Consider the following 22,438-nt stretch of genomic DNA (forward strand, 5'->3'; position numbering starts at 1 on the left):
GGGGCACGTGACGCGAGGGGGCGGGGCCTGAGCGACGGGAAGGGGAGGAGACGGGAGGGGCGGGGCGGTCACGTGAGCAGAACGCTCGGAGAAGGTGAGCGCGTTCTGCACTATCCTCCACTCCTTCTCCTCTGCCTACCCCAGATCCTGGAAGTTTCCCTCCTCCCCGCGCCCTCTCCCTCTCTCGCGAGCTTGGGGGTGGGAGGGATCGTGCGGCGCGCGCCTGGGGGCAGCTGTTAGAGGCGTTGGGGGGGGGGGGAACTCGACTCGCGGGGGGCGGGGGCGGGGGCGGGGCTGGAGCACGAGAAAGGCGTGGCCAGAGTAGAACGGGGGCGGGGGCAGAGCCGATTCGGGGCGGGGCCTCGCGGGGGCGGGGAGCTCTGAGCTCGGGATTCTCAGCATCCCTCGGTCTGGAAGCCTTTGGACCACTTTATTCTGCCCCGGGTGCCTGGAGCCGGGAGGCGCCTTAGTCAAAGCAGCGGACACTTATTTAAGTGCCAGGGCACTGGCACGTGCAAAGAACGGCATGAAAACGGCTCACGTGAGCTAAGTCCGCCAAGTGCTTGGACTCCTTGTAATCAATCTCCTCATCTTCCAGGGGTTCCCGGAAGTGGTTGCGTGATGCCCTTGTGCCCATTTCCCTGCTGAGAAAACTGAGGCCCAGCAAGGGCCAGTCACTGGCCTCGGAGCCAAACAGGAAGTGCCCCGGGCCCACAAAGGGCCCGCAGGAAGCTCTGCAGTGGGGGGCGCTTGCCGGGGAGGAGGGTTAGGCCCCTGGAGCCGACATTCGGGGGGGGGGGCAGCTAAGCCCCGGCCCGTGGGCCCAGGGTGGAGGGGGACCTTAGCTCCGGGCTCCGGGAACAGGCCGGGGAGGGCAGACAGGCTGACGAAGGCGTCAGGGAGGTGGGGGGGGGGGCATTGGGAGGGAAGCTGGGAAACGTCTTCATCCGGCCTCCCGTGGGACTCGGCACTCAGTCCTGCGGCGCGGCTGTAGACCCATTTCGCTGCTGTGAAGACTGAGGCCGGAGCCCGGGAGTCACCAGTCTGCAGCTGCAGAGCCGGCAGTGGCCGCCTCCTGGCCGCGCACCCAGCTTTCCTGGCTTGGAATCAGTGCTCGGGGCCGGGAGACTGCGCGAATGCAGACGTCTGGAGAGGGGGCCTGGGACCGGAGTGGCCCCGGAAGGGCTGGAGAGGAAGGGGCGGGGAGGGGAGCCCCGCGCTGCGCATCGCAGGGAAGGGGCCTCGGAGCTGGGGGAGGCCCCGAAAGCCAGCTCCGCAGGCGAGGCCCAGAGCGCTCCCGGCTGGGCGCCGGGTTGGAAGCCTGTGGCGGGGTTGCAAGAGGAGAGGGCGGCCGCGCACAGAAGCGGGGCAGACCAGCCAAGCGGCCCGGGCCGGGAGGGCGGGAATGGCGGGGGGCCGGCGCCTGGCCAGGGCGCACCCCTTCCTTCTGCAGGGACTCCCCTGCGCCCCCTTCTGGAGGGGAGGGTGCCGGGGGCAGGGCCGGCGGAGGGGGGGGGTGTTCTGCGCGTGCTCAGGCCGTTGTGTCACCCTGATGTTGTCGCCTGGGACGGGCACAACTCCTTGAGGGCAGAGACTCCCTGGGCCCCTAGTCCGGTCCCTGGCGCGCGGGTGGCGCCCTGGGGGGTCAGCTGTTACACATCATGCAACAATACACATTATTGTCTGTTACATGTAGCTATATATTAAAGTCTATTTGAAATGTTTTAAATACATTTTTAAATGTAAATAAAATATGATGCCCAGTGAATTATTCATAGTGCATGATAATTATTATTGCATCTAATCACATTGTATCTAGTAAATCTAGTGCAATAATAATTACACTGACAATGATGCGTATGACACATAAATGTACATAATAACACGTGGAACCTTAGTATCAGTATTATTGATGGTGATTAGCAGCGTTTTCATGGAGCAGAGAATGCACTCCTTCCTTTTCATTCGACTTTCCCTTTCTGCCTCCTCATTATTTCAGGACAAAAATGAGGCGGCCCCTGCCTTCCCGGAGGTTCTGTTCTGCTGAGAGAGTATAGATGAGTAAATAGGAAGCAAAGTAAATAGGTAAGAGTTGGTTCTGTCACCCCGTTTTACTAGAAGTAAGCTGGAGCAGAGCGATTCCCCATAGCACGGTGGGTAGTAAATCAGCAAAATCAGCCCACAAGCAGTAAGGAAGCCCTTGTGAGGCCCTGTTAAGGCTGGGGATATAAAGAAAGGCAAAAACGGCCTCTGTTCTCCAGGGTTTCTGCGCTGAGGGGGTTCGGCCCGTGGGGACTGGGAGAGTTTCTTGCATAAGATGAGATCCGGGTGGAATCTTGCAGGAAGCTGGGGGTGGAGGCCAGGAGGCAGGGCGCCGTTAGCGCCAGGTGGGCGATCCTCTGCCCGTTGGCCCTTGGGAGGAGACCCCAAGGAACTGCTGGGAGAAGACCCTGGTCTGGCCTGCTAACCAGCACAGACAAGCTCTTTTTCCCTTCTCCCCTAGTCCGTCCTCATGGGCCTCCTCAGGCTTTTGCGACGCCCTCCGGCCCTGTGGGCCCGGAGCCCCACCCGAGGGTTGCCGTCCCCGATCTGGGCCCAGCACCCGCCTCCATGCAGACCCTCTGGAGGGCGCCCCTACAAGGCTGTGATATTCGACATGGGCGGGGTCCTCATCCCCTCTCCTTCCTCGGTGGCCACAGGTGAGCTCTGGGGGCTGCGTCTCTTTCTGGGACCCGGGGACTCAGGAAAGCCGCGCCTGTGATAGAGGCAGCAGGGACAGCAGAAGAGAGCAGGGTCTGCGCCCGGGGCTCTTCTCCTCTGCGGCCTTCTCCTTCCTCTGGGGGGGGGGCAGCTAGATGGCACAGTGGGCAGAGCAGCGGGCAAAGCCGGCCTCAGACACTTAACACGTCCTGGCTGCGTGACCTGGGCAAGTCACTTAACCCTCCCTGCCTCACCCAAAAAAACCAAAAACTCGTGTCCTCTAGGACCGGAATCCTAGGAGCACATGCTTGGTTTTATGTAATTGATTCCTAAGCCCCAAGGACCTGCTTCAACATAGTAATAACAACAATCATAATAGTAGTAGCTAACACTTCTATAGCACCGACTGAGAAGCCAGACTCTGGTAAGTGTCTTATCGCAGACGACCCTCACAACTGCTCCAGGAGGGAGGCGCGCTGATTCCCGTTTCACAGATGAGGAAACTGAGGCAGACAGCCTCTTGCCCAGCGTCATATGACTAGTAAATATCTAAAATTGGATTTGAGCTCAGCTCTTCCTTACCACATACTCAGCATTCTACATCCCCAGCTGCCTTGGAGCACTACTTAATGCAGAGTTTGCTGTGAAAAAGCTGCCCTCAAGGACTATTTTTGAAACCCTTCCTTCGCCCCCCTCCCTTTTTTTTTCTTTTTAAAGTCTAAGCCAGTGCTATAACATTGAACACACACACACACACACACACTCTCTCTGTCTCTTTATCTCTGTTTCTTTGATCTCTCTCTGTCTCCTCTTTCTGTCTCCCCCTCTCTCTCTTTTCTCTTTCTCTGTCTCTCTCCTTCTCTCCTGGCCTCGGCTCCTCTGGAGAATGGGGCATCTCTGGGAGCAGCTCAGGGCAGACACTGCATTTTTATTAATTTAGCATTTTTTCCCTGTTATCTGTAAATACAGTATTTAATATACATTTTTAAAGCTAAATTCCAGTTTCTTTCCCTTCTTCCCTCCCTCCCCCATTGGGAATGCAGGCACATCGACACAGGTCATACATGTGTGGTCATGCAAAACATTTCCATGATAGTCATGTTGTGAAAGAAAACAGGCCAGAAAACCCCCAATAAAGTTTAAAAAGTCTGCTTCCCTCGGCAGTCAGAGGCCCCCGGCTCTCTCTCTGGGGAGGGAGGGCGGGCGCTTTTCACCATCCCTTCCTCAGAGTTGTCTTGGATCCTGGGCCCACTTAAGGCCGCGCATTCTCTGGGGGGCCGAGGGTCCTGCTTTTGCCAAGGGGGCACCCCACTCTTGGGGCTGGGGCCATCATCTCCTGTGTTCCCCCTGAAAGGCGGCGGGGTGTTAGTGCTTGTGGGCATTTACCGGAGAGGCCGGCTCCTTCACTTTGGAAGTTGGAGATCCCAGAGCCTTCCTGCAGCTCGTGGGCCAATTCTGGGGTCAAACCTGCTGCCCTTGGCTGCTCCCCAGGGCTCCTGGAGTGGAGAGAACCATAACAAACGGCAAAGAGAGCCAGAGGGCAGAGAGGGAGCCGCCTGTTTCCTGGGGGCTCAGAAGGAGTACCTGACTTGCCTCTAGTATGTGTCTGAGACAGGCTTCACACTCGGGTCTCGCCTGCCTCCCGAAGTCACACTCTGCACTCCCCTCACTGCCTCGGAGCCCTCCCCCCCAGACTCCAGAGCCTGCCCAGGATGCACCTTTCAGCACAGATGTATTCCTGGAGGCTCCTGGGGACAAGGCCAAAGGGTGTGTTTGAGGGCCCAGGGGTGTCCTCAGGGCCGTCCCAGAGGAGGGGCCTCCAGCCCTGCCCCAGATGCAGTCCCTCGGTGGGAGGCGTCCCAGTGTTTCCCGCACTGAGCAGCCTTGTCTCTGATGGTCTCTGTGGGGGTCCGCTGCCAGCCCCTCCAGGCCCAAGGGAAGCAGGGCCTGGCAGAAGCGGGAGGGCCGGGGGCCTTGGGTGGGGCCTGGGCCCTGGCATTCTCACTGGGACCCCCTGCTGCCCCACATTGCGCAAAACTGGGGATCCCCGGCCCTCACCTTGGGGCTTTTTGCTTTCTCCAGAGTGGGAGGCCAGCAACCACATCCCTTCTGGGACAATCATCAAGGCCCTGGTCGCTGGCGGGGAGAAGGGGCCCTGGATGCGGTTCATGAGAGGAGAAATGACGGTGGAGGGGTTTCTGCAGGCCTTTGGGACGCAGTGCTCTGAGATGGTGAGTGAATGCCGGATCTGGCCCCGGCGCCCGTCTGCACCGGTGGCTGCTCGGCTCGCTTCCCGCACTGTGCTAAGTGCAGCTTGCAGACGGCCACCTTCGGTAGAGGCCGGACTTGGACTTGAGGGCCGGAGTTCCAGGACCGCTGACTCCCAGCAGGACTGCCTCCCCTCTTCCGGGCCCTGTCCTTGCCTCCAACAGGACACTGGATCACGTCAGTGATTCTCAAAGTTTTTGGTCTAAGGACCTCTTTATCCTCTTAAAAATGATGGAAGATTCCCCTCTGAGGGGGGCATCTTCCCACCTCAAGAGCCAAGTCGTGAATTGTCCTGTCAGCATTTGCTTATTTTAGTGTTGCTGGGAAAGTAGTTTCGCCTTCAGGGGCTTCCTGAAATGGTCTCACACACCTTAGCAGTCTGTGGGTGTGAAAAGCACCTGTGGCGTCTCCCCTGGTCAGGCCCTGTCACGGTGTCGTCCCACCTGATCCGCAGGTGAGCAGGGAGCAGCCTGGGAGCCCGGAGGCCGACCGAGCAGAAGTGTCCCGGCCAGGCTTACGGAGGGCCGCGGGGCTCGCGCTCACCCCAGGTCTGGCGCTCTCACCCCTGCGCCTCCACCTGCCTCCAACTCTGGGCCAGCGGCCTAGGGCCCCTCCGGCTCTGAAGCCTGCCCAAACCCGCAGCCCCAGGCCTAGGCTCAGGTTCTGGCTCTGCCCTTTGCTGCTTGTGTGACCTGAGACCCTGTCTGGCTCTCACCAGTAAGTGAAGGACGGTGCTCAGCACCTTCAGAGGGGAACCCGTCACCTTCCGGGGAGGAGAGGGTCAGAGGCAGCCTTCTTAACTAGGCCCCCACCTGCCCCAGGCCCTGGGCCCACAGCCTGGCTGCACGGCCGGCTTAAGCCACAAGCGTTCAGTCAGCATGCAGCCAGGCACCAGGATCCCGGGTACAAGGGCAGAGTGGTCTGTCCTCCGAGAGCTGGCGGTCAGATGGGGCAGGGGACAGGCGGGCCTGACGGGCCCCTGTCTCTCTGTCTCTGTGTCTGTGTCTATTCTCTCTGTCTCTCTCTGTCTCTTTCTCTCTGTCTGTCTGTCTCTGTCTCTGTCTCTCTCTGTGTCTCTGTCTCTGACTCTGTCTCTGTGTTTCTGTCTCTGTCTCTCTCTGTCTCACTGTGTCTCTGTCTCTGTGTCTCTTTCATCACAAGAACCTTGTGAGGTAGCTTTTTTTTAATTCCCATTTTCTCGATGAAGAAACTTGAACTCAGAAGGGGTGCCTGACTTGCCCCTCTAGTATGTGTCTGAGACAGGATTCACATTTGGGTCTCGCCTGCCTCCCACAGTCACACCCTGTCCACTCCTCTCACTGCCTCGGAGCCCTCCCCTCCGGACTCCAGAGCCTCCCCAGGGTGCTCCTTTCAGCACAGATGTAAATTCCCATCTATCCAGAATCAAAAAAATGGAAGCTCTCCAAGAGCTGATTCTTCCTTTCGGCTTTCCGTGCACAGTTGTTACAGAGACCTGTGCAGAAAAGCAGCTGACGGCAGAGATTTTAAAAATAAAGCTCCTTCAGATGCCCGCCACGGGCTCAGCGCAGCTCCGGAGGCACAGCTGGGCCAGGAGCATCATCATGACCAAGGCCCTGCGGCTCCCAGACAGCCCGATGGGTTTTCTGAGCAGCAGAGACACGATGCTGCAGGTCTCAGCTCCCCGGTTTTTGAGTTGGAGCACTTGGGGGGAGACCCCCCCCCCTTGCTCAATGAATACCTTCTCTACCTGAGCGTCTTAAAGAGCTCCCCCCTTCCCCAAGAGGTTGGGTGACTGGCCCAGAATCACAGCAGAGGGGAAATCTGAGCGTGAGTGTTTTCCTCGACTTCTGAATTTTGAAAATTGGCCGTACACAAATGGGAAAGATCGCAGCTGACTGTTTGGTGCCCCTGAGTGCCTCCTTCCCCCGGTGCTCAGAATCAAGGGGCGTTTACAGTGGCTGGGTTGGAAGGCTCCGGAGTCCCAAGCAGGACGGTCCCTGTGGCAGGCTGTAAGTGGCCCGGGCCGTGGCCGCGGGGGATGGTGGCCAGGGGAGATTTTTGCCGCAGCTGCTCATGGCTGATTTTCTCCCCTCGTTATTTTGTAGATAAAGTTGCCGGTGCCGGTTGGCTCGTTTTTCTCCCTGCTGACCAGTGGACAAGTCGCGAAGCAGTTTTCGGTGATGACAGAAGCGATAAATCGAATCCGGGCAGAAGGCCTGAAGACTGCAGTTCTTAGTAATAACTTTTATCTCCCCAGTGGGGAGAGCTTTTTGCCTCTGGACCGGAAACAGTTTGATGTGGTAAGGCTGCAGGGATTAAAAATAGCTTAGAAAGTGCTCCCCGCTCCCCCCCTTGGAGCCATGGCTGAGAGGTGGTACTCTGGCAGGCCTCAGGCGGAGGCCATGGCTCCCAATGGAGGAGCACGGCCAAAGTGAAACCTTGAGGTCACTGTCCTCTGCCCAAGGTCAAACTCAGAACATGGGCCTCAGGAAGGGGCTAGAGAAGCCTCAGCTCTGGAAACCCCCTGCAATGGAGGCTCCACCATGGCCTTCAGATCCCCAGCCACCAACCCTCTGGGAGACCCGGTCCCATCAGCCCCCCACCCCCAGGAGCTGTGGTCTTGCTCTCTCAAGGCCAGTCCTGTCCCCCTACCTTTCTGTTGACATCCCTTTCTTGAATGCTCAGGCTGCCACAGCTTTTCCCACTTGAGTGTCCATCTCCTCACCAAAAGATTATTCTCGCAATACACACACACACACACACACACTCTCCCACTCCCCAAGAGGCCAGAAGAAGCCCCGGTTCTGGAGCTGCAGTAATGGAGGAACATTTCCTGGAGCCTTCCCAGGGTCTCCGTACTTGCATGCTTGGGTCAGTCTCAGGACCGGACCAGGCTGGAAGGGCCGGTGGGAGGAGGGATGTGGTGAATCTTGGGGCAAAGAGCCTCTTACCACATACTCTTCGCTCTCATAATTCCCATCCAAGAGTTCGTCTTCTAGCTTACAGATGAACTAAAGTCTGTCTTCCTGGAGGCAGTGTGCTTGGCCAGAGAGCCACCTCCGTCGGGGGGACGTGGGCCCAGGGCCCCCCTGTGTGACCCTGGGCAGTCCCCATTCTCAGGTCACACCATGAGGTGCAGAGTGGGGGCCAAGCTGCTCGGCAAGGAGCGCTTCCTTACCTAGAGTCCCCCCCTCCCCCGGAGATTGCAGCCCTGGTTCCTGGGGGGTGCTGGGAACCCTTTTCCCCCTCGGTATCGAGGGTTCAAGGTTTCAGCCTCATTGGGTAAACACGAGGCATCTGTTAAGTGCTGATGATGCGCCGGCTGTTGTGCTGGCTGACGAGTCACAAAAGCGAGACAGGCCCCGTCCTCAGAGACCCGGTCACGGCGCCTCCATCACATCTGCTCGGTATCTATGGCTTAGAGCATAAAGGGCTGGTGGCTGCGGGTAGCGGAGAGTTTTGTGAGTGAAGGCCCTTGGCGGAGGCGTCAGGGCTCCCAAGGTGGAAGTGAAGAGTGAGGGGCCGAGGCACAGCCTGGGCAAAGGCATGGAGATGGGAACGGAGGAACCACATGGAGCTGACCCGAAGGTTATGCGCATGGAGGAAGGTGATGGGGGACACGGCTGGAAAGGGAAAGAGGGGCTCGGGCAGGACTTAGAGGTCAAACAAAGGTGTTTGTGTTTTATTTTGGAGAGATTGGGAAGATGCCGCAGTTTGTCACCACCGTTCCATTAAAAAAAGCCAAACCAAAAAATACCAAACTATCGTACAACAAACTCAAAACATCACATGGGATAAGGCTTTTTTTAAACCTCATGCCAATAATTTGATTGTGAATTCACTCATATGTATATATATACACACACACACACACATTTCTATATTTCTATTATGTATTTATAGATCTACAATCTCTACGTGTGTTCATATCTATATACCTATATCTATGTATTTATATCTATCTATAGACATAGATATGTATTTATAACTATCTGCATCATAAAACATAGACACAACTTTATTGGAGCGTTTGTGGCTTAAGGGATGGATTTCATTCTGTCATGTTTCAGCAGGCCCTGTGGATGGCCGGGTGCCCAACAGGTATTTCGGGGGGAAGCATAGGAGGAGAGGGACAGTTATGGGGTCCCCAGCCCCCCGGCTTGTGTGCCCTGCTGGATATTCCCTCCCCATCATTTCTCTGGGACTCTCAATGAGGTTCACACCAAGAGCTCGGGACTGTGTGGGAGAGAGCCTAATTATGGCATCTAATCCTGTCGCCGTACTCTGGCCCATACCCCGGGCCCCAGCGGTAATTACCTAGTGGTCCCCAGTGGTCGTTCATGTGGGGCCTTCTGAAACAAAAGTGGGCCTGGGGACAGCCCACTCCTGTGCCTTCTCTGTGCAAGCTGCCAGCTAGGAAGGAACCCACTCGGCTCGGGTGCCTTTGCAGGACTTCAGCCCACACTGGCCTGGTCGTGTTGGCAGCCGTGCCAGCTGTACCTTTACTGTCTCTGCTTCAGCACGGTGCATCCCAAGACTTTTATCTCTGGCTCTCTTTCCCCCTTTAGGTGGTTGAATCCTGCTTGGAGGGGATCTGTAAGCCGGACCCTCGCATTTATAAGATATGCTTGCAGCGGCTGCAGGTGGAGCCCACAGAATCCATCTTTCTTGATGACCTCGCACACAATTTAAAAGCAGCTGCCCAGCTTGGCATTCACACCATAAAGGTATAGAACCAGTCTGCCTCTGAGCATTTATTAAACACCTTCTGGGTGCCACGGACTGTTACAGGTGCTGGGGAGACCTGTGCATTAAATAACCCAAGTAATAGTAGGAGCTGCCCCTTGTAGAGCACTTTAAGGTTCACAAAGCACTTTATATGTATCATTTAATCCTCACAACCCTGTGAATTAAGTGCTGACATCATACCTGTTTTACAGCTGAGGAAACTGAGTCTGAAAGGCTAGGAGAAATTGTTCAGAGGCAGCTAGGGAAAAGGAAACCAGCAAGTGTTAAGTGCCTACTGTCTTCTGGGCACTAGGTGCTTTAGGAGTATCTCATTTGAGCCTTACAACAGCCCTGTAAAGTGATTAGCATTAACCCCATTTTACAACCTGAGGCAGACAGGCTTTCAGGATTGCCCAGAGTTACAACAGCAAATAAATGTCTGAGGTAGGACTTGAACCCTTGTTTGGCTGGCTCCAAATTCCATTCCCACTTTGACAGTGAATAAGAGAATAATGTTCTCAAAGAGGAACAAAATGACGCCACGATGCCAGATCGAATGCAGTGAGTCCGACTGACGTGAGCTTGGCAGGCCCTGCCTGGAGCCTGGAGGCTCTGAACAGAAAGCAGACGCAGCCTCCGTGGTGGGCAGAAGCACGGTCAGAATGGCTTCAGTGACTAGAGGCTTCATGGGAATGGAAAGCCCCTTTGGCCTTGACCTCACTTTTGTGCCTTTGAAAAATCTGTGATCTAGAACTTAGAGAATGGGCAGCTAGGAACACAGTGAGAGCTAATGGTTGGGAAATGCTAAAAAAAAAATTTTTTTTTTTAAACTAGGTTAATGATGCAGAAAGTGCCTTAAAAGAACTAGAAACTCTTCTGGGTTTCTCTTTACGGAAGATTATTCCAAACACCTGTTCTGTGAGAAAGACAATGGAAATTCCAAGAGATTCCCTGGAGAAATACCTCAAAAACTTTCTAGGAAGTCAAGCAGCAGGTATCCTGCAGTCTGGTCTTATGTCTGAAGACTTGTGTTCTTATTGGGTCTTCTCTCACCTTGTTTCTAGCCTTGGGCTGGGGGCTTAAACCACAATGGGTCCTTCTCTCACCTTGTGTCCAGCATTGGGCTGGGGGCTTAAAGGCTAAATGAACTATAAAGATACAGAAAGAGGCAGTTCTGGGACTAGGTGCTGAGAGCGGAGTGAGTTCCCAGTTCTGTCAGGGTAAAATTATCAAACTCCTTTGTGTTCCTGTGTCTCTAGAGTTGGACTTGCCATATCTCTTTGACTCTGAGAGGTAAGCATTGGTGTACATCTTTAAGTGTTGTTGAGTTGAATAAATGATGAGGGCCCCCACTAGGATAGTTTTACTATTTCCTTCAGTAACTCATTTACATTTTCCTTAAAAAAAATTTGATTCTATATAATTTGGTGCATTTGTGTTTAATATTAATATTTCATTGGCTATGGTACCTTTTCGCTAGATATAGTTTCTTTACTTATCTCTTTTCATCAGGTCTATTTTTGTTTTTGCTTTGTCTGATATCATAATTGCTATCTTGTTCTCTGTGTGTTTCTCTGTTTCAAATGTATTCCAGGTAAAGAACATGTTATCAGATTATGTCTTTTAATCCATTCTATGGCTGCTTCCATTTTATGGGTCAATTCATTCCGTTCACATTCATAGTTATGATTACCAACTATGTATTTCTCTCCATCTTATTTTTCTCCTGTTGATCCTTCTCTCTTTCTCTGTCTCTCTTTTCTGTCTCTCTCTCCCTGTGTTTTTTGTTCTCTCTCTCTCTCTCTCTCTCTCTCTCTCTCTCTCTCTCTTCCCTTTTATCCTGTCCCTCCTCAAAAGTGTTTTGCTTTTGACTATTACCTCCATCAAATGGCCTTCCCTTTCTTTCTATAATTCTTCCCTCCTAGTCCCATGTAGGGTAAGCAAGATTTCTATACCCAACTGAGTGTATGTTATTTCCTCTTTCAGTCAGTTCCAATGAGGTTCAAGTATTGTCAACCAAGCCCAACCCCAACTTCGTCTGCACTGAAAGCTCCTTTGTGCCCCTTTTCTGTGAGATCCCAATTTCTTATCCCTTAATTTTGATTTTTTTTTGATATTATCCCGTTATAGTCAACTCACACCTGTGCCCTCTGTCTATTTTTACTCCTTATAACTGTCTTAATAAGAAGGATAAAGTCTTTTTTTTTAAATTTTAATTAAATAACTTTTTATTGACAGAACCTATGCCAGAGTAATTTTTTATAACATTATCCCTTGCACTCACTTCTGTTCTGGTTTTTCCCCTCCCTCCCTCTACCCCCTCCCCCAGATGGCAAGCAGTCCTATACATGTTAAATAGATTACAGTAGATCTTGGATATAATATATGTGTGCAGAACCGAACAGTTTTCTTGTTGCTCAGGGAGAATTGGATTTAGAAGGTATAAATAACCTGGGAAGAAGAACAAAAATGCAAGCAGTTTACATTCATTTCCTAGTGTTCTTTCTTTGGGTGTAGCTGCTTCTGTCCATCCTTGATCAACTGAAACTAAGTTAGATCTTGTCTTTGTTGAAGAAATCCACTTCCATCAGAATACATCCTCATACAGTATCGCTGTTGAGGTATATAATGATTTCCTGGTTCTGCTCATTTCGCTCAGCATCAATTCATGTAAGTCTCGCCAATCCTCTCTGTATTCGTCCTGCTGGTCATTTCTTACAGAACAATAATATAAGAAGGATAAAGTCTTCATGAGTTACAAGTATCATCTTCCCAGGTAGGAAGGTAAACAGTTTAATCTTATGGAATCCCTCTTCCTGCTTTTTTTTTTGTGTGTGTTTTTTTTTTAAATGCTTCTCTTGAATATTGTATTTGAAAATCAGATTTTCTTTTCAACTCTGATATTTTCATTAGGAATACTTGAAAGTCTTCTCTTTGATTAAATATCTTTTTTTTCCCCCTGAAGAAGTTGAGTAGGTGTTTCTTGGTTGCAATCTTATTTCCACTGCCCTCTGGAATATCATGTTCCAAGACCTTTGATCCTTTAATGTCGAAGCTGCCAAGTCCTGTATTATTCTGACTATGGTTTTATGACATTTGAATTTTTTTTTCTGACTACTTGCAGTTGCCAGACTTCTTTCCCTGGAAACTGAAATTTGGCTATAATACTCCTGGGAATTTTCATTTTGGAAGATGATTGATAGATTCTTTCAATTTCTATTTTATCCTCTGATTTTAAGATGTCAGGGCAGTTTTCCTGAATACATTTTTTTTTTTTTTGCAATATGATATCTAGGCTTCTTTCCCTCCCCCTTTTTTATAATAGCTTTTTGTTTTTCAAAATACATGCAAAGCTAGTTTTCAATATTCACCCTTGCAAAACCTTGTGTTCCAAATTTTTCTCCCTCTGTCTCCTTCCCCCTCCTCTCTAGATAACCATTATAGGTTAAACATGCACAATTCTTGTATATATATTTCCACATTTATCATGCTGCACAAGAAAAATCAGATCAAAAAGAAAAAATAAGAAAGAAAAAAACAAGCAAGCGCAAACAACAATGATAAAAAAAAAAAGGTGAAAATACTATGTTGTGATCCACATTCAATCTCTTCTTTGGATGCAGATGGCTCTCTCCATCCCATCTATTGGAACTGGTTTGAATCACCTCATTGGTGAAAAGAGCCACGCCCATCAGAATTAATTATCATATAATCTTGTTATTACCATGTACAATGATCTCCTGGCTCTGCTCACTTCACTCAGCATCAGTTCCTGTAAGTTTCTCCAGACCTCTCTGAAATCCTTCTGCTGATCGTTTCTTATAGAATAATAATATTCTATACCATTTATATGCCATAACTTATTCACCCATTGTCCAACTGATGGACATCCACTCAGTTTCCAGTTCCTTGTCTAGGCTCTTTTTTTTTGACCATAGTTTTCAGGTTGTCCAATAATTCTTAAATTATCTCCCCTTGATGTATTTCCAGGTTAGTTGATTTTCTAAAGAGAAATTTCATATTTTCTTTTTTTTCAATCTTTTGATTTTGTTTGATTGTTCCTTGATATTCTATGAAATGATTAGCTTCCACTTGCCCAATTCTGATCTTTAAGGAATTATTTTCTTCAGTGAGCTTCTGTAAATCTTTTTCCTTTTTTTGTGCTTCCTTTACTGACTGTTGACTCTTTTTTCCTCATTCTCTTACATCACTCTCATTTCTTTTCCCAATTTTTCCTCTACCTCTCTCATTTTTTAGAAAATCTTTTTTTTTGAATGCTTTCAGAAATTTTTTTTTTTTTTTTTATGGCTTGACTCCAATTCACAATTTTCTCTGAAACTTTGCTTGTAGACGTTTTAATATAATTGTCCTCTTTTGAGTTTGTGTTTTGATCTTCCTAGTAACCATAGTCACTTTCTATGATCAAGTTCTTTGTTGTTGTTATTTGTGCATTTGATTTTTTACTTTATGTTAATGCTGACTTCTCCTCCAACGGTGCAAGGGGCAGTATCTCAAGCTTTAGACTTTTTGTCTAAAAAAGTTCTGCTGGTTTTTTTTTTTTTTTAATTATTTATTTATCTATTATATCTCTCTGTTTATTTCTTTGTTCAGTGATTTATTTTTGTTCTGCTGTTTTCAGAGCTAATTCTGTAATTTTTCATCTCTTCCAAGGTGGTATGATCAAAAGAGGGGTGTGGTCAGTGTTTTCCTGGCCTGTATTCTGTTCTGTGAGCAACCACAAGTGCTTTTTTCCACTCTGGGACGGTGACCAGGGTCCCTGCTGCTCTGTGGCTACAAGCTCTGATGTACTAGCAAGCTCCTTCTTGCCCTGGGACTGTGACCCACATACACGTGTGGGCCACACCGCAGGGCCCTGCACTCGGTGCCAGTGAAGGGATCCCTGTGAGCTGACTTCGTTCACCTGGGGCCCGAGAGCTCCAGAAGCCCCTGCTGCCAGTGCACTTGTCTCCAAGGCTGGCTGCTGGCTGAAGGGGTCTGCACTGGACTGCGTTCCACTCTTACTCAGGGTGACAGCCTTGTTCTGTTGACCTTCTTAGTTGTCTTAGGCTGGAAAATTCTTTCATACTGTGCTTTTTGCTGCTCCAGCATTAATTTTTAGGCATTTTTCAAAGTAATTTGGAGGTGAATTTGGGAGAGCTCAGGGAGTCTTGCCTTTTCTCTGCCATCTGGACTCCAGCTGGTCATCTTTACAACGCTGCTATTACTGTGTATGAAGTTTTCCTGATTCTACTCACTTTACTTTATATTAAAGTCTTCCCAGATGGTTTTTGTTTATTTATTTCTTTGTTTTTTAGGTTAGAAAGATTTGCTGTTTTATTTTATGAGCAAATAACAAGGGGAAAGACAAGTTCCCTAGTGGGACTCATAATTAAGCAGGAAGAGGAAGCCATTAAAGGGAAGACTCCATGAGGTGGGAGAGAATACCCTATGATGGCTTGTCCTGAAAAAGAGTTAGCAAAGATCCCCATCATGAGCAGATCTTTTATAGGGAAAATATTACTTCAGGGGTTTGACACCATGACTTAGACTTTCAGGGAAGGAGGGGAAATAAAGGCAGGAAGAAGGATGTGTATTAAAATGTTGGAACTGTCTTTGTAGAAGAGTTTACTATCTGCTAGACTGCTTTCCTTCACCTTTTTTTCAGTAATTCTCTTGATATTCTTGGCCTTTTGTTCCTCCAGTTTTGTTGTTAATTTTTCTAGCCCAAAAGAATTATTTGGTTTGATTGGTTTGGCAATGAATTCATAAATTAATTTAATGAGTGTTCTCTTAATTGCAATAGGCTCAGCCTACTCATGAACAATTAACATTTCTCCAATTGTTTAGATGTGTCTTTATTCTTGTGAAGTGTTTTATGATCATCTTCATATAGTTTGTGGGTGTGTCTTAGCAGGCAGATATCCGTATTTTATACTTTCTGCAGTTATTTTAAATGGAAATTGTTTGTTTTGCTGAGGCAATTGGGGTTAAGTGACTTGCCCAGGGTCACACAGCCAGGAAGTGTTGAATGTCTGAGAACAGATTTGAACTCAGGTCCTCCTGACTTTAGGGCTGGTGCTCTATCCACTGCACCACCTAGCTGCCCTGTTTCTATTGATTCTGGCCAGTGTTCAGATTTCAGCCTGCAAAGACCAGATCTGGGTTCTAGATGCCAGTTAGAGCCAAGATTTCTACAAGGGAATGTCACTGGGATAACACACTGACAGAAGAAATGACATTTTCTGTATTAGCAAAACTAGTAGGTTGCCCCTCTCAGTACCCACTTATTAAAAAGAGCTTGGAAGGACATGTGGTAAAAAAACAACCCTTTCATCTGCAGAGCAAGAAGGTCCTATTTTTAGCAATATGTGAAACCATTTTTTCAGATGAATACAACTATGAGCTTGCCTTCTTTGGAAAAGGGCTTTAAAGACTGAGATAATGCAACACCACTCAAAGAAATTATAGAAGTGCCAGTCTAGTGCCCTTAACCATAACTAGAGCAGGGAAGCCATAACTAGAACAGTTTTTCAGCAAGAAAAAACAACTGATTTTCCCCCTGTCTTTGACTAACTCATTTTTTTTTCTTTTTTAAAATATATTTTAATTTTTTCCCAATTACATGTTAAAATAATTTAAGCATTTTTTTTTCTTTTGCTGAGGCAATTGGGGTTAAGTGACTTGCCCAGAGTCACACAGCCAGTAAGTGTTAAGTGTCTGAGACCAGATTTGAACTCGGGTCCTCCTGACTTCAGGGCTGGTGCTCTACCCGCTGCGCTACCTAGCTGTCCCCAATTTCCAGTTCTTAACCACCACAAAAAAAAGCTGCTATTTTTTTTTTTTAATGCAAATTGGTCCATTTATTTTTCTAAAAATGTCTTTGGGACACAGACTAGCAGTGGTATTGCTAGATCAGAGACCATGCAGTTATGTAGCTCTTTGGCCATAGTTCCAAATTACTCTCCAGAATGGTCGGAGCAGTTCACAACTGGTAAACTGTACATTAATATCCCAGTTTTCCACATTTCCTGCAACATTTATCATTATCTTTTCCTGTCATCTTAACCAATCTGATGAGTGTGAGATGGTAACTCAGAGTTGTTTAAATTTGCATTTCATTATTAGTGATTAGTGATTAGCATTTTTTCACATAACTAGAGATAGCTTTGATTTCTTCTTCTGAAATCTGACTTTAGCATGTAGTCAGTTAGCAAGAATAATAAGTGACAATCAGATGGTATCCTTCCCCATCCTAGCACCAGCAGAGCAACAGCTTCTCCACTAGGCCCTGGATTGCTCCCTCCCAGCCTCAGTGTCCAGGAGTCTTATCCTAGATCTCTGTCCCCTTCCCCCGGGTCATCGTGTAATGATTGCCATGTTTTTCTCACTCAGCTTCCCTTAAAAGTTTCCTGCCGCTGCCCCAGACTCTGATTTTCTAGCTATGGCTCTGACCCCTAATCCATGCTGACTCTGACCCTGCTCTCTCAGGACCAGTCCTGTTACACTTGATTGCCCACAAATACTATGGAGAGGCTGGGGGGAATGGGGTCTCTTCTCTGCCTTCAGCTCAAGTCCCCGCTGGGTTTGTTCCTTCCATTATAGGGGCCCAGGGACTAGCACCCCAATTCCATTCAACCACCTATCATCATAATTGCTTTTTTTTACAAGGGGATTTTTACTTTGGAGATGCAGCATTTGCCCCATCACTGCTGGAGCACCATCCTCCCCCCTACCTCGGTGTCTGGAGGGGAGCAAAGGGAGGGAAAGTTAGGCTCACTATTTAGTTCAGTTCTTCCATATCATTAATTCCGCCCCATTGTGGCCAAAGGCCCAATTTTCTGTCAGCTTCTGCTGCACTGGCTGCAACACCTAGTCTCGCTCCAGCACTGGACCAGGTCAGAGATCCCTGCACCTGCAATGGAAAAGAATGAAGGAAAAACCAAGATTTGGGGGACCTTGTGGGCTGAGAGGGGAGCTTAAAGCCCTTCCCCTTTATACCATAAGGGAATATTTATACCACAATTATACCATAGTGTGACTGAAGGGGTCACCTCTTTCCTTTGCTGTGAATATAGCAAAAGCTGGAATCAGGTGGTTTTTCAGCCACGGACAGTTCTGGCTGTTTCCAGCCTTGTGGTTGGCCAACACAGAATGCCCACGTCCGCCACTTTCCCAGAAACAGCTTCCAGCCCCTACACATGGAAAGGGACCATCTCACGGGGGATATTACCTGCCCAAGGTACTGCAGGGATTTCATCGTTCCAGCGTGTGACTTAGAAATGCCTTTTTTCTCAGTGGGAAATAGTCTCTTCTGGGTAAAATCGGAAAGAAAGGACATTTTGTCTTTTTCTCAACCACCTTTTTGAATTTTGTGTTTGTCTTTTATAGTTTCGGGTCCCATGGAAGTCCTACAGTTCAGCCACGGGCAGTCCAATCCAACTTACTCCATCAGGTTGGCCAATCACCACTTGGTCCTGAGGAAGAAGCCACCAGGAAAACTCCTTCCCTCTGCCCATGCTGTGGAGAGGGAATTCAGGTACTTCTGCAGGGGAGCACGTTTGGGAAGGGGCTGTACCGCTGACAGCGGCCCCGGCTGACAGTCACAATTAGAGAAATGCCTTGGAAACTGAACAAAATATGAGGGTAAATTTGAGCTATTTCCAGTCACTTGGGGCTTTATTCTGCATCTCATTTCTTCTGTTTAATCTGTTAGCATTACTGTGAAGGAACAGAAGGCTGGAGCAGCTGGACTTCGCCAGCAGAGCTGGGGGAGGAGAGCGTCCCATTATTCATATACAAATTATGATCATCTGTTTCTCTCTTTAATTCCTGCCGTGCTTCTCTCTTAAGCCATCTTGGACTGTTTGATTTACAGTTTACCCTGTGTAGGATAGTGTCTATCCACTTCAAAACAATGTTTTGTCAGTAGTCAATAAACATTTATCTGGCAGATCCCATATACCAAGCATCCAGTCAGTTAGCAAGAAGAAAGTCAATTCCTGCCCTCAAGGAGCTTCCAGTCTGTTTGGGGAGAAAAATGAAAAGGAAGGGACGAGCTGAAAGGGGGTGGGATGGAAACATTAGTGAAGACCACCAGGAGTGCAGCCAGTGAGAAACGAGGAGCTGCAAGTGTTTAGGAAAAGAGAGAGGAAGGAGCCTTCTCGCCCTGGACATTCTGTGAGGCAGAAAGGCTGTCCACAGCAAGAAGTACAGGGATGGCAGCCCTCATTATTTGCTCACCTTCTTTCTCAACTTTTTGTTTATATATTGCATCATAAAATGGATTCAAATCCATGCCCCATTGCATAGAGAAAGCCCTTACCTGCAAAAGTGAGCTGAAGATAAATATATTTTGAAATTTAAAAGTTGGAAGGCAAAAAGGATTATTGTTTGTCTCAACTACAGAAGGAGGAATATTTCTCCCCTGTCCCATTATTCACAATTTTCCCTTAAGAAACATGGTTTTTCTTGATGCTTTTTGCCTTTATGTAAAATCCCTCCTCCTTCCTCCAAATTGTTCCACAGAAGACAATTAAGCAAAAACATATCCTGAGTGCCTCTGGTGATAGAAGACGTTCTGATTGCCAGGAAGCAGTCACAACGCACCCTCCTCTGGGGCCTTCCTGGGTTTTTTAGTTACTTAGATTTCCTTGAGCCAAGTTTTTATAATAGTCACTGTGACTGTGTTTATTGGGTCCTCTTGGTTCTGATTATTTTAATCACTTTCGTAAAAAATCTCCCCCAGATTCTCTGAATTGCTCATATTTGTTATTTCTTACTGTCCATTAATATCACATTACATTCAAGTCACAGTATTTTCCATTGTTCCCTAATTACTGGACACTCACTTTGTTTCCAGCTCTTTATTTCTACAAATGATGCTCTTATGAACATAGAACTACTTATTGGACCTTTCTCTTCCCTGACTTCCTTGGGGATTTTCTTTATCTCCCTCAGGCTGCTCTCCAGTCATTCTCTCCAGGTCTCTCCCCAGTTACTAGGGCCTTCCCTTTGAGATTTCCTTTCATTTTCATTCTGTAGATCTTACAGGAATCTAGCCTTCCCCATTAGAAAGAGAGCTCTCTTTGTCCAGGGACTAGGTTTTTACCTTTCTTTCTCTAACTAGACCTTTGCACAGCTCCTGGATGATGGTGTTTAATGGAAGCTGTTAACTGACAATTCCCCTTCTTTCTTACTTTAAAAAAAAATTATTTCTCTTGAGATTTTAGATATTTTTGTTCCTTCAAATAAACATTTTTTCCAATGAGGTATTTTATATTTTCTTACATTTTTTCATCCTTTTAAGTTTGTTTGACTGATTCTTTTTGACGGGTTAGCTTTTCATTTACTCATTTCTAGTTTTTAATGTTGGTGATTTTCTTCAGTTAAGTTTTTGCATCTTTTTCCATTTGATTAATTCTATTTTCAAGGCATTGTTTTCTTCAGTGGATTTTTATTTTTTATTTGGCTGCTTGTGTTTTTTAAGGAATTGATTTCTTTGTGGATTTTTATTTTTATTCTTTGCATTTGGCCAATTGCATTTTTTACGGAATCGTTTTCTTCAGTCAATTTTTGTCCTTGCTTTTCCAAGCTGGTGACTCATATACTTCTCGTTTCTTTTCCCAATTTTTCTTCTACCTCTCTTATTTACCTTTTAGAATCCTTTATAAACATTTCTAAGGAGGCTCTTTGGGCTTGAGACAAATTCATGTCACCCTTTCGGATTTCCCATGTGGGTATTTTGTCCTCATCTGAGTTGGTGTTTTGTTCTTCCCTGTCACCACAGTAGATTTCTTTAATTCTTTTTTGTTTCTTGCTCATTTTCTGTCTGTCTTTCTTTTTTCCTACTTTTGTGCCTTTAAGGGCAAGCTCTGGGGTGCATGGGATGCTGTCCCAAGCTGCTTGTGCAGCTTTAAGCCTTGGCTTTGAGGATAGGGAGCCCTTTGTGTTTGGGCTGTGTTCCCAGGAATGGGTAGCCCTAACTGCTCTCTGCAGAAAACAACCTGATTTCCCTGGATTGGCAATTTGCCGTCTGAGCTAGGGCTGGAGGCTGCCCTGCTGGTCTGCTCTGCTACTGAGCTAGGACCGAGGATCTCAAATAAATATTAAATAAGAATATTATTCTTGTATTAACAATATTAATAAGCAACAATAATATCATTGTGTTGATAATATTATTAATAGCAATAATATTAAATGATAATGAAATAATAAAATATAAATTAAAAAAATAAATTTAATAATAAAATAAAAAATAATTAAAAATAAGCAATAAATAATAAATATTAAAAATCACAAGTGTTTAGTTGAGTGTGTGCATATGTGCATGTATGAGAGAATTTTTTAGGGAGGAGAGAAGGAGAAAAAAAGGGTGAATGAGACAAAGAAAGAGAAAAGGGAGGGAGAAAAAGGAGCCAGAGAGGGGGATCAGAATAGGGGAAGGAAGGATAGAGGAAGAGACAGAGATGAACAGCCCTCAAGGTCCTGATATTAGAGCTGCCAGTGTATTCAGACCATTGGGGGTTGGTTGTGCCTTGGATTCTTCCGCATTAAGATAAAAGGCCTGTGTTAAAGGATCTGTAGCTGACCTTACTCTTCCTTTGCCTGTTGATGCGTTTGCCTTTTGGGGGACGTGTATCCTCAGCTCAGCGGGGGACCCCCTCGGTCTGGCCAGCCCGACATCTTGCCCTTTTTGTGCCTCCAGGATAATAAAGGCCCTTCATGACGCTGGACTTCCTGTCCCCAAAGTTCTTGATCTCTGTGAGGATTCCAGGTAATTTGGGGATTTCCCCCCAGGGCCACACTCCCAGGATGGTGCAGGACCACATGTTTTGCTGAGTAAAGCTAAGGAAAATGGAAGCGAGAAGGAGGAAGGCCGACCAGGAGCCCCCTCCCAATACCTTTCATTCTCCCATGAGCAGGAAACAGCTGCATGTACAATTTAGATGCTCTTGATTATCCATCCTGGCTGATTTTCTGCATGGCTCGCTCATTAACTGGAAGGGGCTCCTTGTGGCCCCACTTGGGGCTGAGTGACCCACTGCTGGCGGGGGCTTGTCCCAGGGCATGCGAGAAGCGCAGGGTAGTCCGTTTACAAAGCCCTCCTTGAAGTCTGTTGGCCGGTTCCTGCACGGGCCAGAGGGGGGTCCCATGGTCCCAGGTCTGGGCCTTCCGGTGCCCTTTGTGGGCCCTGCTGAGCATGGCATCTGTGCCCCCGCAGCATCATCGGCACGCCGTTCTACCTGATGGAGTACTGCCCCGGGCAGATCTACAAGGAGGCCTCACTCCCGGGCCTGGATCCCAGCCAGAGGAAGGCCATCTACACTGCCATGAACCAGGTGCTGTGTCAGCTTCACCGTGTGGATGTCAAAGCGGCGGGTCTGGAAGATTACGGGAAGCATGGTAAGGGGCGCGCCAAGCCGCTGCTAGGGACGCTGCTCCACCCTGCTGTAAAGTCCTGCTTTTGGGGACTGGGAAGCTAACGGGCTTGTCACTCACCCTAAGTGTAACCTATTAGGGAAGCCTTGCCTGGCTGTCTGTCTTCTGCCGTGATCAGCCACAGAGCCTCTGGGATAGGGGTCCAGTTCTGGGGGCACCCCGAGGGCCGTGGTGACAGGGGCTGGGTTGGGGAAGGGCTACAAGAGAGCCACGAGGATCTGCTGAAGACACAGGGGTCTTAGGTTAAAGATCCAGGAAAGAAAATGTGGCCATCTTCACAGGTGTAAAGGGCCCTCGTCCCAAAGTGGCGTGGGCCCGCTCT

The 22,438-nt window shown here is 48.2% G+C and overlaps 1 protein-coding gene across 5 annotated transcripts in view; it reads left to right on the forward strand.

The window, feature by feature from the left end:
• The first annotated feature begins 4 nt into the window (after positions 1-4).
• The window catches only part of ACAD10 (acyl-CoA dehydrogenase family member 10), a 43,471-nt gene continuing 21,037 nt past the window's right edge, over positions 5-22,438 (forward strand). For 3 of the 5 annotated variants that reach the window (XM_031948596.1, XM_031948599.1, XM_031948600.1), the window contains exons 1-10: positions 5-94; positions 2,000-2,085; positions 2,504-2,699; positions 4,783-4,931; positions 7,056-7,250; positions 9,519-9,677; positions 10,513-10,672; positions 18,067-18,214; positions 21,323-21,451; positions 21,899-22,080. In XM_031948596.1, coding sequence (XP_031804456.1) covers positions 2,513-2,699; positions 4,783-4,931; positions 7,056-7,250; positions 9,519-9,677; positions 10,513-10,672; positions 18,067-18,214; positions 21,323-21,451; positions 21,899-22,080 — 1,309 coding nt within the window. In that variant the 5' untranslated portion in view covers positions 5-94; positions 2,000-2,085; positions 2,504-2,512. Of the gene's footprint in view, positions 95-408; positions 542-1,999; positions 2,086-2,503; positions 2,700-4,782; positions 4,932-7,055; positions 7,251-9,518; positions 9,678-10,512; positions 10,673-18,066; positions 18,215-21,322; positions 21,452-21,898; positions 22,081-22,438 lie in introns of those variants that run through there. The other 2 variants (XM_031948598.1, XM_031948597.1) reach the window with 2 other exon arrangements.

The sequence above is a fragment of the Sarcophilus harrisii genome, chromosome 1 (assembly GCF_902635505.1).
Source record: "Sarcophilus harrisii chromosome 1, mSarHar1.11, whole genome shotgun sequence".
Taxonomy (NCBI): domain Eukaryota; kingdom Metazoa; phylum Chordata; class Mammalia; order Dasyuromorphia; family Dasyuridae; genus Sarcophilus; species Sarcophilus harrisii.